This window comes from Microtus pennsylvanicus, chromosome 2 (assembly GCF_037038515.1).
Source record: "Microtus pennsylvanicus isolate mMicPen1 chromosome 2, mMicPen1.hap1, whole genome shotgun sequence".
Lineage (NCBI taxonomy): Eukaryota > Metazoa > Chordata > Mammalia > Rodentia > Cricetidae > Microtus > Microtus pennsylvanicus.
The window spans coordinates 126,699,743-126,717,762 of NC_134580.1; the positions used below are offsets into that span (position 1 = coordinate 126,699,743).

Below are 18,020 nucleotides of genomic sequence, written 5' to 3' on the forward strand. Positions count from 1 at the left end.
AGAGAGGCCTGTATGTACAGTATACCCCATTGTACGCTTTACCTGTGCTTTCAAAGTCTGTTACCTGTAGTCAGCTGTGTTAAATGGAGAATTCTAGAAATAAACCCCATAACTTCATATATTCATATAACGTATTTTGACCAAATCTCTTGGCACTTCCTCTTCCCCATTCCCCCACTACCACCTTTCCCTCCCAACTTCATGTCCTTTTTTTCAAAAAACCACACTGAGTGTACTTAGTACCCTCTGTGTGTGCACAGGTGTGGGACCATGCCCTGGAACATGGTCCAGTTTCAGAGGCTGCATCGCTGAAAAAAACAGTCTTCCATCCCCAGCAGCCGTCAGGAACTTCATTTGAGTGTATTCCTTGTTATTATCAAATAGCAGCATTATATTTCCTTTTTATTATTGCTATTAATTTATAAGTTAAGCTCATGAATATGCATACAGATACACACATATGGGAAAACATGGTGCATATTGGCTGACAGTCTCTTCTCATAAATGCCTAGAACCAAAAGTGGTTTTAGATTTTGGAGATTGAAGTATTTGCATTGACCTGATCATTTTAGCTTCTTTCATTCAAAAAAAAAAAGTGTCAGATGAGATATGCTCAGCTGTGTGGGGTTTACTGTTAGACATCTGTTGGCATCTCTTGAGATCTTAGGAGATCATCCTGCATGAGATACGGAGATACCGTCCATAGGAAAAAGGAATTTGTACGTGTGACCTTGAGCACTTTATTTTCCTAGGCAGCTGGGATCTAGCTGGACTCTGTATGTTTCCACATTTGTTAATAAACCTCGCCCAGACAGGACTTGCAGCTTCCTTTGCACTATGGAAACTCTATAAAATAACAAGTGGGCTCAAGTGGAGTGCAAATAAAGCATAAAGGTGATTAAAAAGCAGGAAGCAGTGGACTGTGAACCGGTAATAACAGCAGGTGCGATTACAGCTGTCCACGGACTTGCCAGTTCCCCCGCCATATGTTTCTGTCATTGAAAGGATAGTGGAATTTGTGTAGAAATTCAATATTAGTTCATGTAATCAAATCAAGAATGGGGGTGGGGCAGAGACCAAATTCTGACTTTGTGACTTTTAATATAGTCTTTCAACGGTTAGCTTTAGTGTTCTGGAATTGTCTTCTCTTCCGACATTATTATTTCCTTTTCTGGCACACCGAATCTGCCTGTGTTGTTCTTTCTCACCAATATCAGTATTTTTTCCACTAATTATTTTCTTGTCTCATTTTGTCCAGTCTTTCCCAGCCACGTTTTTGTTTCCAGCTTTGCTCTTCCTTGTGGTCCATGATAGGCTTTGAGGGCTGAGTTTTCTGCTTTTTGACCATGTCATGTTTCAGTACATAGAGACATCTAAGTCCCAAAAATTCTACTTGGTGGTTTGTTTGTTTTTTACACCCTGTAGCCCAGTTTGACCTTGAACTTGTACTCCTTCTCTGCGTGTGTGTGTGTGTGTGTGTGTGTGTGTGTGTGTGTGTGTGTGTGTGTGTATGTGTGTGCTCACTGCTGCAGAGATGTCGTCTGCCTTCTCTCGGTCTTTCCTGTCTGTGTTCAGTTGGATCCCTCATGGTTCCTTGATTTTGTGGGGATGAGTTTGTGTTTGAACTTTTTTCATCCCATGGTAGATGCAGTATGGTTTTTGCCTATTATATTTTCTGTCCCATCTTCCTACCTGGTTTTCTAGGGGAATTCTTTTTTCTTTTCTTTTCTTTTCTTTTTTTTTTTTTTTTTGAGACAGGGTTTCTCTGTGTAGTCCTGACTGTAGACCAGGATGGCCTCGAACTCACAGAGATCTGCCTACCTCTGCCTCTGGGATTAAAGGTGTGTGCTACCACTGCCCAGTTTAGGGGAATTCTTTGCTTTTTGGTTTTTTGGTTTGGTTTGGGTTTTTTTTGTTTTTGAATTTTTTGTTTGGTTTTTTTGAAACAGGGTTCCTCTGTAGCTTTGGTGCCTGTCCTGGAACTCACTCTGTAGACCAGGCTGGCCTTGAACTCCAAGGGATCCACTTGTCTCTCCCTCCCAAGTGCTGGGATTAAAGGCTTGTGCCACCGCTGCCTGGTAAGGGGAGTTCTTTTAAGGTGTCTGTGAGTTTGTTCTTGAGCGAGAAAGGTCAGGATGAATTGTGCGTGCTTATGAGCACCTGCTGTGGAACCGGTGGGTGCTGTGCATTCGTGGGAGCCTATGAGTGCTCCTTGACTTCTAAAGGCAGGACTCACAGTGGACAGCTGCCCCTACTGCCTCTTAGTTGTAAGTGGCACGCACTGGAGACGTTTTCTAATTTTGCTGCCCATTGTCTGTTATCTTTTTATTTTTTTAATTTTTGATACATTTTTAAATTAATGTATTTTACATCCCAGAGGCAATTTCCTCTCCTCCCAGTCCTTCTCCCCTCCCCCACCCTCTCTGTTCTACTGTCCAGTCTACTCCTCCATTTCAGTTTAGGAAAGGGCAGGTCTCCTATGGATTTCAACAAAACATGGCATATCAAGTTGCAGTATTAAGTCCTGTATTAAGGCTAGGCAGGTGACCCAGTATGGGGAGTAGGGTCCAAAAGCCAGTAAAAGAGTCAGAGACAACCCGTGCTCCCACTGTAAAGAGTCACAAGAGGGCCAAGCTACACCTGTAACATATATGCAGAGTGCCTAGGTCAGTCCCATGCAGATTCCCTGGCTGTCGGTCGCCATGAACCCCTATGAGCCCAGGTTAGTTGATTCTGTGGGTTTTCTTGTGTCCTTTACTCCTGGCTCATACAATCCTTCCTTCCTTCTGCAGGATTCCCCAAACTCCACTAAGGCTTAGCTGTGGGTCACTGCATCTGTTCCCATCAGTTACTGGATGAAGCCTCTCTGATGACTGTTGACCTGGGCACTGATCTATGTGTATAGTAGAATATTGTTAGGCATCATTACTTTGACATTTTTTCCCTCCAGCTGCATTTGGTTCTATCCTAGGTCTCTGAGTCATCCAGCCGGTAGTTCCTAGTGCTCCAGGGAATGTCAGGGGTGGGCTTACTCTATCCTAAGTCTCTGGGTTATCCAGCCTGTAGTTCCTGGTCCTCCAGGGAATGTCAGGGGTGGGCTTACTCTATCCTAAGTCTCTGGGTTATCCAGCCTGTAGTTCCCAGTATTCCAGGGAATGTCAGGGGTGGGCTTACTCTATCCTAAGTCTCTGGGTTATCCAGCCTGTAGTTCCCAGTATTCCAGGGAATGTCAGGGGTGGGCTTACTCTATCCTAAGTCTCTGGGTTATCCAGCCTGTAGTTCCCAGTATTCCAGGGAATGTCAGGGGTGGGCTTACTCTATCCTAAGTCTCTGGGTTATCCAGCCTGTAGTTCCCAGTATTCCAGGGAATGTCAGGGGTGGGCTTACTCTATCCTAAGTCTCTGGGTTATCCAGCCTGTAGTTCCCAGTATTCCAGGGAATGTCAGGGGTGGGCTTACTCTATCCTAAGTCTCTGGGTTATCCAGCCTGTAGTTCCCAGTATTCCAGGGAATGTCAGGGGTGGGCTTACTCTATCCTAAGTCTCTGGGTTATCCAGCCTGTAGTTCCCAGTATTCCAGGGAATGTCAGGGGTAGGTTTACTCTATCCTAAATCTCTGAGTCATCCAGCCTGTAGTTCCTGGTGCTCCAGGGAATGTCAGGGGTAGGTTTTAGGCTAGACCAGTCATTGATTGGCCACTCCCTCAGTCTCTAGGCCACCAGTACCCCAGCATATCCTACAGGCAGGACAGAATGTGGGTCGAAGGTTATGTGGCTGGGTTGGTTTCCATCTCCCTCCACTTGAAGTCTGGCCTGGTCACAGGAAATGGCCAGTTCATTCTATATATCCGCTATTGCTAGGAGTCTTAGCTGCAACCATCCTTATATATTCCTGGGAGATTCCAGGTTTCTACGTGACCCTGAAATGTGCCCCTTTCCAGTAATCTGTTTCAGTAATCTCCCCTTCTATCCCCATCCCCTCCAGTTTTATTATTTTGAGACCAAAATCTCACCATGCAACTCTGACCTCTAACTCATAGTGGTCCACCTACCTGCCTCTGCCTCCTGAGTGCTGGGATTAAAGATAAGTACAGCCAGGTCCTACTTTATCTATTTTCTTATGGCTAGTCAGTTTTAAAGGATCTGTGACAGGGGCATTTTTATCCCACCATCCTTTCAATTGGGAGGTTTTTATTTTGTTTTGTTTTTATTAAATGTGAGGTCTTATCCTGTTGCCTCAGCTGTTGTGGAATTTCTAACAAAATAGCTCCATGGATAAGGCACTTACTGCCATGCCTAAGTTTGATGCCTAGAACCTACATAGTGGAAGGAGAAATTTGATTTATTAAAGCTGTCCTCTGACCTCCACACATGTGCCATAGCATACACACAATGAATAAATGGAAACATATTGTTAGATTTAGTTTAACTTTGATTTTCTAATACTATGTTTTCTTTGGGTAAGAGCTATATTGCAATAAAATTCATAGCTATATAATTTACCGTTTTAAATGTGCAAATTGGGCTGGGGAGATGACTGGGTGTGGGGGAAGCTGCCTAGCATATGGGAGGCCTTAGGTTTGATCTGCAAAAGTGGGAGAAGGGAGCTGGGGAGGGAGCAAGCAAGGGAAGACCACTCACAGACCTGTGCATTCGGGCCCCACAGTCAAAGACCTTGCATTCATCACACTGTTGAGTGCACCGTGCCTTTTAGTTGTCAGACACACACACACACACACACACACACACACACACACACACACCTCTGTCCTCAGAGCCTTTGGCATCTGACAGTCTACATTCCTCTGCCCTCCACAGACTCCCGGGGCCTGTGTGTGTAGGTCAAGGGTGCTATCTTGGAGCTATATCCTCAGTTTTCTTTATTTAATGTATGAATGTTGTAAATAAGGATGTTTTGTATGTGCCTGGTGCTTGCAGGGGCCAGAAAAAGGTACCAGATTGCCCGGGATTGGAGTTAGAGCCAGCTATGAGCCATGGTCCTCTAGAAAGGTGGCAAGTGCTCTCCACTGCCAAGCGATCTCTCTAGTCTTTTAACTTTTTATCATTCATTTATTTGTTTGCTTGTTTGGGTTTGTTTTGGGTTTTTTTGGGGGTTTTTTTTGTTTTTGTTTATTTATTTTTCAAGGCAGGGTTTCTCTGTGTAGCCCTGGCTGTCCTGAAACTTGTTCTGTAGACCAGGCATGCCCCAAACTCAGAGATCTGCCTGCCTCTGCCTCCCAAGTGTTGGGATTAAAGGCCTGTGCCACTTTTAACTTTTGTTTTGAGACAAGGACTCACTAAGTTGCCCAGACAGGCTTTGAAAGTGTGATCCTCCTGCTGCTGCCTCGGCCTCCCGAGTACTGGGTGAGAGGTATCCACCACCAGGCCCAGTCAGGCCTGACTTCTGATAGCACATGCTGAAGGGAGTAATAGTGGCAGATGGTTATGACGTAAATACCCTGTGCAGGGCAGGAAGTATGGGTGCAGGAAAAGTTGCTTTGGCCCATAGACTCAGCAGCAGTTTGCGGGGGTCCTCTGCAATGCTGAGTGGCCCAGGGAACAGAACAAGGGTGTCCCAGAAGACAACCCCGGAACATGACAGTCAGTGTCAGTCTTTGTTTTTGAGGGTTAGTTCTTTGTGGCTAACACAAAGAATGTCAGGAAGGAGAGAGAGGCATCATGTTCCTCTTTTGGGAACTCTCATCAGGTAGATAAGGGAACTTGGCTAAGAGCCACCCCCTGTCTTGGGATGTCACCTTTTAAAGTGGCTTCCAAGATGTCTCTGCATGTTAGCACCTGTTGGTGGGGTATTGATTTCTGAGTCTTGACAGTAGCTCATAGGACCTGCCGGGTCTGGTAGCACTGTGTGTGGCCACAGTCACACCACACCCCACACCAGCAAAGCCGGTAAAAACCAGGCTTTGCCTTGAGGGAATGTCTTCACTGGGTTGCCAGCATCCGCATTCCTGGCTATTGTGCACTTCCTGTAGACTCCAGAAGCCTCCAGGTCACCCAGGTTGCTTCCCACTTTTGTGCTTCAGTCATCCTGACCCTGCCCTAGTCTTTCAGGCAGCAGGAACAAGAGAACACAGGATGGCCAGCATGTATTTAATAATTGGTAACCTTTCCTCTGTAGACTGTTTGATCCTATGTCAGAGTGCAAAAGCAGCCTGTCTTAGGGCACACATCTAGTAAGAGGCCAGCCTAGCTCACCGTGGAATCTGCCAGCCACAGAAGCCTGTTCCCAGATCCTAGGATGACCTGATCCTATGTCCGAGTCAGTTCTGTGCACTAAAGACTCAGGAGGGTAGGGCTACCCTGCCGGGATCAGTATTGGGTTCACACAAAAGTCCTCCCCAGGAGCTTTGTGACGACCTCCCTGCTGTGCCTTCCCTGTGTGCAGACAGAATGGGAAACCTAAGTTTCTTTCCTTTACTTCTTCAGCGAATCTATTACCTTTCCCTGGAATTCTACATGGGCCGCACGCTGCAGAACACCATGGTGAACCTGGGTCTTCAGACTGCGTGTGATGAAGCCACCTATCAGGTAGGTTTAGTTTGTCCCCTGCAGAGTGTTCACTGATGTTAGGACTTGTGCCCTCTGGGTGTGGACGCCTGTGCTCTGGTGTGTGCCGCAAGACCAGGAAGGACTGTGATGGCAGGCAGCACGCCGCCGCCTCCTCCTCCTCCTCCTCCTCCTCCTCCTCCTCCTCCTCCTTCTCGGATAATGTACGATTGTAAGGGAAGACAATAAATGGAATTATTGTGGGAGACTGAGTTGAGTGGTGAGGCTATGGTTTGGAAGTTTCTAGGAAAGAGTACTCCCCACTTCCATCCTAGATGTAGGTTTTGAATTTGTCTTGATTCCTTCGGTTCCACTCCCCCATCTCAAGACAGCCCCCCTGCATAGGTGTGAAGTGCCCCCTCTCGTCCTCGTTAGAAGCAGCCAGCCCTTCCTAAGGGCTCCTCCGTACACTGTTGTCATTGGGGTAATTCCTGCACAGGTCGGCTGTAGCCTCAGCAGAGCCGAGTTTGTCTCCCCAGCCTGTCTTTGCCTTCTCTCGCCCTGGTCCCTGATGGGGAAGTTCTGTGGGAGACCCTGTAGGCTTCTCCCTGCTGGCACGGATGTACAGAAGTTTCTAGAGAGGGGGTCCTCCCACCTACACTGCAGCATCCCACCTGCTTTGTTTAGAGCATAAGTTGGGGGAGTTTGGGGAGCCTGATAGGGACATAGACTGTCATGGGTGTAAGTCTTGCTGGAGACCCATGTCTCTCCTCTGAGGCTGTGTTCGTCACTATTCTATTGTTGTGACAAAATACTTGGAGAGAAATCAATTAAAGAAAAAAAAAGGTTTATTTTAGCTGCCAGTTTCACTGGGCCTGAGACAGGCAGCATGCCTTGGTGTTTAGAGCATGTGGCAGAGGAGACTCCCCTCCCGGAAGTCAGGAATCAGAGGCGGGGTTTGGGGGCAGGCACACTCTTCTAGAGTGCCTTCCCCGCTGTGACTCAGTTCTTTTAACTAGACCTCCCCTGGTAGTCTTGACTCAGCCTGTGAGTTCATCTGTTGTTCAACCATCCGCGAGGTCACAGCTCTCATGATGCAGTCACCTCTCAAGGTATGACATGCCAGGAGGCTCAGGGAACAGCTTACTCTCACAACTAGAACTTCAAAAGAAGCAGCTTTCTTCTGAGTGAACATAGCAATGGCACAGTGGAAATCATTTGCACTATAGAAAAACTTAAGTGCGTGTGAACACTATTCTTATCAGCTTTAACTCAGGGTTTCAATACGATCTCTAGAAGACACTCCCCATGATGCTGACCATACAAATTGCCTTAGAATTTCTTCTCTTTTCAATTCTGTTTTTTCATTTTTTTAATGTGTGTGCTTCATGTGCATGCAATGCCCCTTGAGGCCAGAAGAGGGCATCAGATCCCCTGGAACTAGAGCTGCAGACAGCTGGGAGCCACCACGTGGTTGCTGGATACTGAGCCTGTTTCCTCTGAAAGAGCAGCCAGTACTTTTAACCTCTGACCTATCTCTCCAGCCACAGATTGCCTTAGACCTTCTCAAACAGAATTTTTGAAATTGATACATTTCCCAGATTTTCCGTAGCTTATCTTGCATCTCTTTGTTTGTTTGTTTGTTTGTTTCTCTTTTTCGTGATTTATTTCTTAGAAATGGACTTACCTTGCAGAGTTTCTGTCATCTTCCTGTGTCTCCCATCTCGGGTTTAACCCACCTGTGTTAACAGCATAGTGTCTGCTCACACTGTCTTAATGGCCTACAGTGGGAGGTTCTGACCAGGTAGTTAGGCAAGAACTGGAAATCAAAGGTTATCCAGATTAGAAAGAGCATTTGTTCTCTGAGAGGAAGCTGAAACCAGGGAAGGCTTAAACATGGAAGAGGCACTTCCGGGTGATGGCTTGGACTGAGATTAAGATGCAGAGTTCTGCACGTTGATCTGGAGATTCGGTTCAGTCCTCTTCAGGTCCCAGGCAGTTTCTTCAGAGTGTGACAAAATGATCTGCATGCCTGAGTAGTTTTCCAAGAGGTTAGGAATGGCCAAAACAGTCTTTAATGTCCTCACCTTTGTGTTTGTTCGCAGTTGGGGTTGGACTTGGAAGAGCTGGAGGAGATAGAGGAAGATGCTGGCCTTGGGAATGGCGGCCTGGGGCGGCTGGCAGGTAATCTGATCTTACATCTCTCTTACCTGTTGGCATGGTGGAGGATCTCAGGGCAAGGCCAACATTATGTTAATGCCTGATGCCCATCCATCACCATAAATTGGCCTCCCTCAAAGGCCTAGGTAGACGTGTTTGGGTCAGAATCTTGGCCATCATTAGACAGAAAGGAAAGTGTACATTCTCTCCCCGTCAGGGCCCTTTTTGATTACCAGCATTGGGTCAGTGGTGCCTAGAAGGGTCCCATAGATCCCCTCCCCCACCACTTTCCAGCTCTGGGAGTATTGCCCATGTCCAGTGAGGCTGTGGTTCCAACAGAGTAGCTTGGCTCCTGTTAGAATAGGGCCAAGCTTTGGGCCGTCCTGCTTTCTCTGGCTATATTTGAACACATCCACAGCATTGTTGTCTTCTTTGAGGATTTTACAGACTTTTGGGGACAGAGCAAGCTAGGTAATGAACAGAGAAGTTGAAAAATCAGTCTGGCTCTGTGGTGGGGTGAGTGAGGGAGGATATCCAGCTCCAGCCTTTTTGGAAGTTGCCATTTGTAAATTGAGATATGTTCTAAACTGTGCCTGTATGTTTTCAAATTTTAACTAGATTCTTTAAGATTTCTAAAGCATCATGCTTCTTTCAAATAAAACTGTACTTGAATCTACATAAATTACTTGCCCTGCCCACCTCACCCCCTATATTTCACAGCCCCCTCTCAGAGGGTCAGGCCAGGCATGGTGCTGGCTTTGAAAAAGCCCACTCTTCGGTAATCCCCAGCTACTCTTCACCTAAGCCTTGTACCACGTAGCCCGCACTGTCTTGCCTTGTCCTGGCTCTGTTGATGCAGAGACTGTGTCCTTCCTGGATGCAAGCCCCCATGTTCTTTACCAGCCTTGCAACAGTCTGGCGAACCCATTCTAATCTCAGGTGTCCCCTCTCTGCCTTGGCGCCCATTGCATGTTCTCGGATACCAGGCACCTTGTCACCTGCTCTGTATGGCCCGAACCTGAATGGCCTCCTTCTTCCTGTCCAGTCTCTTCTTTGACCTGGTGTGAGTCCATGTGGCTTGATTGATCTGTTTTTTCCCCAGAAGAATGAGTCTAGCACGGGAGTCCAGGCCTTGCTCGTTGCTCTCCCTTGCAGGTGTCTGCATTTGGTGAATTAGACATGCATTTTATCTGCTAGTGTTCTCCGGAGCACCCTTCCTATTTTCTCTCTTGCTTCCTTTCTCCTTCCTTAGTCCCATCCTCCTCTCTAAAGCTGGTGATACCTACAAGCATTGTAGCCCCAAGATCTACCTCAGCCCCCCTTTTAAAGCTAGAAAGTGCTTTTTGGTCTTTTTGTTTGCTTGTTTGGAGAAGAGGTCTCACTGTATAGCCTTGACTGGCCTGGAACCCACTATGTAGACTAGACAAGCCTTGAATTCACAGAGATCTTCCTTTCTCTGCCCCCTGAATGCTGGGATTAAAGGCATGCACCACCTCCCTAGCCTAAGCTTCTTTCTACATTTTTTTTATTCAAAACACTGTTTTTATTTTATCTCTTTCTCAGGAAGTGTCTTAAAATTTTGAAAATTTAACTTTATGTGTATGAATGTTCTACCTGCATTGCATGGATGGATGCACATGGCATGCATGCCTGGTACCTGCAGAGGGCAGAAGAAGGAGGGCATCAGATCCCTGGAACTGGGATTAAGGATAGTCGTAAACCTTCATATGGGTGATAGAAAATGAACCTGGCTTCTCTGCAAAACCAGCCAGTGCTCTCAACTGCTGAACCACCCCTCCAGCTCCTCAGGAGGTTTTTAACTAAAACAAAACAAGAGCTCCATTTGGGGACCTGCTGCTGCAGCTCCCATTGGAACCCTAGAGGCACTGTGGAGGTTGGCCATAGGGTGTACATCAGCGGCTCCATTTCTGTGCCTGATTCCCATGGATAGAGTCAGATGTGCCCTGCTGTCAGAGCTGTCGATTTAGAGGACACAGAAGTCAACCTGATCATTTGCAAGCAGGCTGCCAGTGAGGGGACTTAGCCATGATCTCTGGCATTCCTCACTTTTGCCCTGTTTTGCGGTGAGGGGGACTGAAGTGTACCCTTTTGTGAAAACTGAGGTTGCTATGGTTATCACTGGTTCCCTTACAACTCCCTGGCCAAATCCCAGTGGAACCTTGGTATCCCGCACTGTGAGTTCTGGTGATGATCTGTGATTTTTGGTTGGATTTTTCAGCCTGCTTTCTTGACTCAATGGCCACCCTGGGTCTAGCTGCCTATGGCTATGGAATCCGCTATGAATTTGGGATTTTCAACCAGAAGATTGTCAATGGCTGGCAGGTGAGTGAGCTTAGGTGTCTCCATTGTTTTCCGGTCCCCGTTCACACATGGAAGTGAGTGTGCAATCTTGGAGTTCATCTGGCTGTGCTCCACACTCTCTGGAGAGAACTAGCCAGTTCTTAGCGTAGCACAACAGGAAGCAGCCGGCTCTGGCTAGGCTGAAGCTGTGTGAGTCCTTGGCAAACAGCTTTGTGGGGACAGGGAAGTCATGTGGGAGGCAACACAGGTTCATCTGAGCCTCAGAAGACCCCAGACAGGCACAGCAACAGTGGTGGCCAGGACACCGTGAGCTGTGTGCCAGTGTCCTGGGATCCTTGTATTTGGGGTGAGGGTATTGTGGCTGGGGTTGATCCACTGAAACAGTTTGATAACTAGAGAAGCAAAGCCAGGTATGGTGACTTGTGTCTTTAATTCCGGTCCTCCAAGAGGCCAGAGACAGTATTACCATAGATTGGAGTCCAGTCTGGTCCACTTTTTGAGTTCTAGGCCAGCTAGGCCTCCATAGCAAGACCCCGTCTCAAAACAAAAGACTTGACTAGAATGAAAGCAGTTATCATAGCTTGGGTTCCCACCCTCTGCCTTCACTCCCAGCACCACTGAGGCAGAGGTTGGATAGCAACAAGTGACAGGCAGGGCTGTGGCCTGTGGCACTCTGTGGTGGAAGGATTGAGCAGAATGACCTGAGAGTGGGCCTGCTGCTGCCTGCATTTGGGCAGGTCGCTGACTTTGGGACTACTCTGCAGGGTTACACCAGCCGTGGTACGGGAAGTTTTCAGTGGCAGACCGGGGACTGCTGCCCTAGGGTCAAAGGCAGGACTAATCACCATGCGTGGAAGAGTCTTGTTGGGAATAAAGAGATGCATGGTGACTGACTCCGTGTTGACCCTGTGTCACCTTCCTGAACACCCTAGAGAGTCTTCTGTGCAGGAGCGGTTAAGGAATCCCTGCCCAGAGGAGGCAGCGTCACTGGCTGAGTTCTTGCCTTCCTGCACAAAGCCTCCAAGCTCAATCCCCAGCGCTTTATAAAGTGGCCCTGGAGCCTTGGGCAGGGGAAACAAAAGGAGTAGGAGGTCAAGATCACCCTCAGCTACTTACTGAATTTGAGGTCCACACGGGCTACGTGAGACTGTCTCGAAACAAACCTTCAGAGTCACATGTTGGGACCACTTGTTTAATTCAAATGAAAAACACTTATTTGGCTCAAACTTTTCTATTCCCGGTGGGAGTGGGATTTGCATAGTCACTGATCTAGGTGTGGGGAAATAGCTGATTTGAGGATGGGATGTCCAAACAGCAGCATCCTCTAGAGCAGGGGTTCTCTACTGTATTACAGGCTGTGGCCCTTTAATACAGTTCCTCATGCTGTGGTACCCCCCAAACATAAAATTATTTCATTGCTACTTCATAATTGTAGTTTTGCTGCTGTTATGAGTGGCAATATAAATATTTGATATGCAGGATATCTGATATGTGAAACCCCAAAGGGGTCAGTTGACGAGCCACATGTTGAGAACCACTGCTGCTCTAGTGAGATGTGTTCGGACATTCCCATGGGGGTACCTCCCAGGCCATAGCTCGCCTGGGTGCACAGATTTTGCTCTGTGACTTTGGGGTTTGCCCTAACTCCCCCTTCACATCGAATTTCTGTGATGACAGAAGTGTGCCACCATGCCTAACTCTGCACTATGACTGTCCTTTTATTATCCGAGGTAATTTTTTCCCCAATTTCCATCTGTGTGTGTGTGTGTGGTGTGCATGTTTTTCGGCATATGTATGTGCATACAAGTAGTTCCAACCATCTGGATCTGGGGATCTGAACTCAGCAAGCACTTTAACTGCTGAGCCATCTCCCTGGCCGCCTCCTCTCCTTAGTAGCATCTCTGGAGGTCTAATGTCATTTTTTGCAGGCTCACGGTTGGGAAGCTGGCCTTCCTTACTATCTCCAGAACACTTACCCATTTATCATTGTGACTAGTGTCCGACAGTTGTTAACCCTCTGTCTTCTGTCCTGTGAGTCTGCTTGCTCTAGATGGTTGCTGTAAGTGGAGTCATTCAGTTTGTGGTGTGTGTGTGTGTGTGTGTGTGTGTGTCTGTCTGTCTGTCTGTCTGTCTGCCTGTCTTCTTTCACTTCTACCAGCATCTTTTTTCAAGATTCACCCATAGGGCAAGGGTATCAGTCCTTCACTGGAGTGATTTTTTAGCGTCTCTTTATGTAGTGTCTTTTTCTGAATAGTGTAGGACTCTAGCTTTAGTGTGTGTGGCCTGACTGGGTTGGAACTTTTGACTAGGTGTTTCGGTGCCAGGCACGGGGCGATCTCTGCATTTTGCATGCCCAGGCCAAGAGCTGGGTTGGCTTGTTAATATTATCGCCTCCATACTGAGAGCTTCCTTCACGGCTGCCCCCCTAGGTTGAGGAAGCTGATGACTGGCTGCGCTACGGGAACCCGTGGGAGAAAGCGCGGCCTGAGTACATGCTGCCTGTGCACTTCTACGGTAGAGTGGAACACACCCCTGATGGCGTCCTGTGGCTGGACACACAGGTATGGCAGCCCCGCCCAGGGACACACTGCTGTCGAGAGAGAGGGCTACCCTGAGTGTGGGCCTTTGTTATCACCTGGACTTCATTTGGGGGAGTCGGGGGGCATGCTGCTTCCTTGGAGGTCTTAAAGTAAAGCCTAAGAAAGGGATTATTCTTGTACATATATTAATATTTGCACTTTGGCGAGTGTTCTGACAGGTGAGTGTGTTCTGCAGGAGGGAGAAGATAGGAGCATGGAAGCAGACGGGGTCAGAGACTGGGGAGCTCGAGCTGTCCTGCCAGGGAATGGTGGCTGGGCAGGAAGGGGACTTTGCTGACCCAGCCCTACGTGTGCTTTCTTATGGTCAGGTGGTACTTGCCATGCCCTATGACACCCCAGTGCCCGGGTATAAGAACAACACGGTCAACACCATGAGGCTCTGGTCTGCCAAGGCGCCCAATGACTTCAAGCTGAAGGACTGTGAGTTCCCACCGCGGCTCCTATGCGCTTGTCTGTTTAGATGTTTATCCAAACACTGGGCCCTCACCACTCCTGCCCCTATGTTTACACTCTCTGCTGGGGTGGGGTGTCTTGTGAAGTGTGTGACCCTTACAGTCCCCCTGTAAGACGTAGGAGGGTGGACAGGATGCCAGGCCCCAGCCAGCCAGGTCATGTCTCCCAGAAAAGACCCGGGCGGGGGGGGGGGTTTGGTAACGTGCAGTGGGAATGAGGCTCAGAGAGAGTGGAGGGGGCTGCTCTGTTCTGATGAGACAAGGATGGCAGGGACCCCCCCACCCCTCTCCACCAGGAAGCTGCCGGGCAGCTGCAGCAGCCTTCCTTGCAGAGACCCTCAGGCCTGTGCAGAGGCTGCACTGACTGAGCTCTGTCTCTCCTTAGTCAACGTTGGGGACTACATCGAAGCTGTCCTGGACAGAAACTTGGCTGAGAACATCTCCAGGGTCCTGTATCCCAATGATAACGTAAGTGGCTAGCGTGACTCTCTTTAAAGTGCAGACATGTAAGCTGGAGACCTATGTGTACATGGGGTGGTAGCCCCCCATCTTGGCAGCAATGCCTGGACATGTTTACCACATGCCTGTCACATGCAAGGTGGTGGTCACAGCTGGATTCTCTGCTCGCACCTGGGACTAGTGTCTGGTGGCTTGTTACTGTCAGAGGAACCCTGGAAGAGACATAGCTCAGTGAAAGACCCTATTTAGTATGTCCAAGGCCCTGGGCTCAGTCCCCAACACCAAAAGTAAATCACCAAAATTGGCCTATCTTGATTGGTTGTGCACTCTTTTTTTTTAATATATTTATTTATTTATTTATTTATTATGTATACAATATTCTGTCTGTGTGTATGCCTGAAGGCCAGAGGAGGGCGCCAGACCTCATTACAGATGGTTGTGAGCCACCATGTGGTTGCTGGGAATTGAACTCAGGACCTTTGGAAGAGCAGGCAATGCTCTTAACCACTGAGCCATCTCTCCAGCCTCCCTGGTTGTGCACTCTTTAAAAGTGGAATTCTTCTTTTCTCAAAGTAATCTGTGCACGTGGTAGCAGGGGTCAGTGCAGGGGGTCTGTGCACGTGGTAGCAGAGGACCAGTGCAGGGGGTCTGTGCATGTGGTAACAGGGGTCAGTGCAGGGGGTCTGTGCACGTGGTAGCAGGGGACCATGCAGGATGTCTGTGCACGTGGTAGCAGAGGGCCAGTGCAGGGGGTCTATGCATGTGGTAACAGGGGTCAGTGCAGGGGGTCTGTGCACGTGGTAGCAGAGGACCAGTGCAGGGGGTCTGTGCATGTGGTAACAGGGGTCAGTGCAGGGGGTCTGTGCATGTGGTAACAGGGGTCAGTGCAGGGGGTCTGTGCATGTGGTAACAGGGGACCAGTGCAGGGGGTCTGTGCACGTGGTAACAGGGGTCAGTGCAGGGGGTCTGTGCATGTGGCTGAAACCAAATGCTCCTGGCATTGGAAACTGGTTACATTCCAGAACTTCAGGTGTGGGGTGTCTCCTGATGTCTGAATTGAGAACTGGTTCTGAGTAGCTATGGCACTCCTCATAGCTAGGCTTGACTCTCTCACTGATAGACCAGATAACTTGTAACTAGGTGACCCTGTGCTGAAGGAGTACATGCAGGCCTTGCTGGCAGGCAGACTGGTTTTGACCATGCAATCCTCCATTCTGCCATCTTAAGGAAAGCACCTGACCTGGCCTTCTAGAAGGATAAGCACAGGAGATAGGGGCGAGCAAATGCAGGGCCCCTCCAGCCCATCAGAGTCTTGGGGTTACTGTGTTGGTGTTGGGTGCCACAGCAGTGCTGTTTTGCAGTTCTTTGAGGGGAAGGAGCTGCGGCTGAAGCAGGAGTACTTTGTGGTGGCTGCCACCCTCCAGGACATCATTCGAAGGTTCAAGTCCTCCAGGTTCGGCTGCCGAGACCCAGTGAGAACCAGTTTCGAGACGTTCCCAGACAAGGTGTGTAAAAGGATTCATTGTCATAGGCATGGGTCCTCCTCAGGCTTCTGAGATTTCTTCCTTGTGTTGGGGAGGGGCAGGAAGAAGATAGCAGTGTGCCCTGAGTCTCAGAGTCTCTTCCAAAGGCAGTGCAGCCCTGGTGCTTAGGAGAGGAAGGGAGGTCACTGGGAAAGGCTCCCGATGCATGTGACAGGCTCATGGTAACAATCCTAAACAAAGCTGTCCCATCTGAGTGAGGGGACAGTGGCCTGAAGTCCCTTCTCCATCTGCTCAGAGAATAGCTGCTCTAGGGACACGTCTGTCCACAGGTTGCAGCTACGTGAGGGGACAGTTGACCGCAGGTCACAGGTACCTGCCAGGCCAGCAGCACCCTCCTGGCTCCTCTAAGTTCTTGGGCTCCCCCAGAGTGCATTCCTAGGCTGGTTCCTTCCCACCCTGGTTCACCACTTCCGGTGCCAAGGGTGAGGCAACTGAACAGCACCCTCCTGAACTCTAGGTAGCCATCCAGCTGAATGATACCCACCCCGCCCTCTCCATTCCTGAGCTCATGCGGATCCTGGTGGATGTGGAGAAGGTAGACTGGGATAAGGTGAGTGTGAGAAGGGAAAGGCGGTGTCCTGCTTGGACCGGGGTTGGGTGATAGCATCCTTGGTCGATCTCAAGCTGTGAGACACATGGCGTTTATGGACTGAGCTAGTTCCAGGAAGTAGGGACTTTTTCCCAGCCTCGGGAGAGTTGGGGATTCACCAGTGAGAGGGTCTGGTTCCAGGAGATGGATGCCCTGAGGGAGAGATGCACAGTGGGGCCAGGGTGACAGAAGAGGAAACTAGGAGAGACCCTAGGGGTCTTGTACACGTCTCCCCCCTTGAAGTTCGGCCAGGTATGGCCGTTCATGCCTTAATCCCAGCACCTGGGAGGCAGAGGCAGATGGATCTCGATGAATATGAGGTCAACCTGGTCTACATAGTGAGTTCCTAGGCAGCCTGGGATACATAGTGATACACTGTTTCAACAACACAACAAAACAACCTAGAAGTGTTAAACTTTCAGAAATATAAGAGTTGCCAGGCGGTGGTGGTACCTACCTGTCACTGAGCACTCAGGAAGTTGAAGCAGGAAGGTAGTAAGTTCAAACCCAGCCTGGGCTACATAGTGAGGAAGAAGTCAGAAAGTCTGCAGTGTTCCTATCTGAGGACTGTCTAGAGGCTCAGTTTCCTTGATCCTCATCTTTGGTACAGCAGCATCTTCTTGACTGAGCTTTAACTAAATCACCAGAAAACCATTAGGCAGTTTTCAGACACCAGAGGCCCTCTCTGACTTGACGGTCTACACTCCCCTTGAGACTCTACACTGGGGGGGGGGGGGCACATGGTAAGCAGTGTCCCCTGCACTGTGGGTGTCACAGACAGTTTAAAGGAAACTAGCAGAAAACCGCTCCATTGTCTTAGTTCATCTACCACAGAGATATTACAAAGGAGAAATTCAGAGGTAATTGTCAGAGAGTAGGTTCAGGTAATAGGGTCTGTCGTATGTATTTGTGTGTGTGGGATATGAAAACTGAGTGGTCGGTGTGTCAGTGTGGTGCCTAGCCTGGGCTGATCGCATGCCTGGGGTGCAGAGAGCAGGGATGGGATGAGGGCCTTCCCTCGTGGCTCCAGTGTGTCCCTGTGACATCTGCTGTTCTCGATGGGTAGGCCTGGGAGATCACCAAGAAAACCTGCGCGTACACCAACCACACCGTGCTGCCTGAGGCCTTGGAGCGCTGGCCAGTGTCCATGTTTGAGAAGCTGCTGCCCCGGCACCTGGACATCATCTACGCCATCAACCAGAGGCACCTGGATGTGAGCATGGGTGGGGGATAGAGATTGGACAACAGCACACGACAGCTCCATCACACTGGCCTCATCCTGCTTGGCAGAGGAGGAGCTATTTTACTTTGAGGACTAAGGACTGTCCCTGGCAGAGTTCCTACTTGACCTGTGAGACCTCTGTGCTGTATGTGGGAAGTGTGAATGCAGATC

The 18,020-nt window shown here is 49.0% G+C and overlaps 1 protein-coding gene across 1 annotated transcript in view; it reads left to right on the forward strand.

The window, feature by feature from the left end:
- The window catches only part of Pygb (glycogen phosphorylase B), a 46,557-nt gene that overhangs the window by 10,544 nt on the left and 17,993 nt on the right, over window positions 1-18,020 (forward strand). The window contains exons 2-10 of the mRNA XM_075962423.1: window positions 6,442-6,543; window positions 8,607-8,685; window positions 10,901-11,004; window positions 13,413-13,544; window positions 13,892-14,003; window positions 14,421-14,503; window positions 15,856-15,999; window positions 16,496-16,588; window positions 17,694-17,840. Coding sequence (XP_075818538.1) covers window positions 6,442-6,543; window positions 8,607-8,685; window positions 10,901-11,004; window positions 13,413-13,544; window positions 13,892-14,003; window positions 14,421-14,503; window positions 15,856-15,999; window positions 16,496-16,588; window positions 17,694-17,840 — 996 coding nt within the window. The remainder of the gene's footprint in view (window positions 1-6,441; window positions 6,544-8,606; window positions 8,686-10,900; window positions 11,005-13,412; window positions 13,545-13,891; window positions 14,004-14,420; window positions 14,504-15,855; window positions 16,000-16,495; window positions 16,589-17,693; window positions 17,841-18,020) is intronic.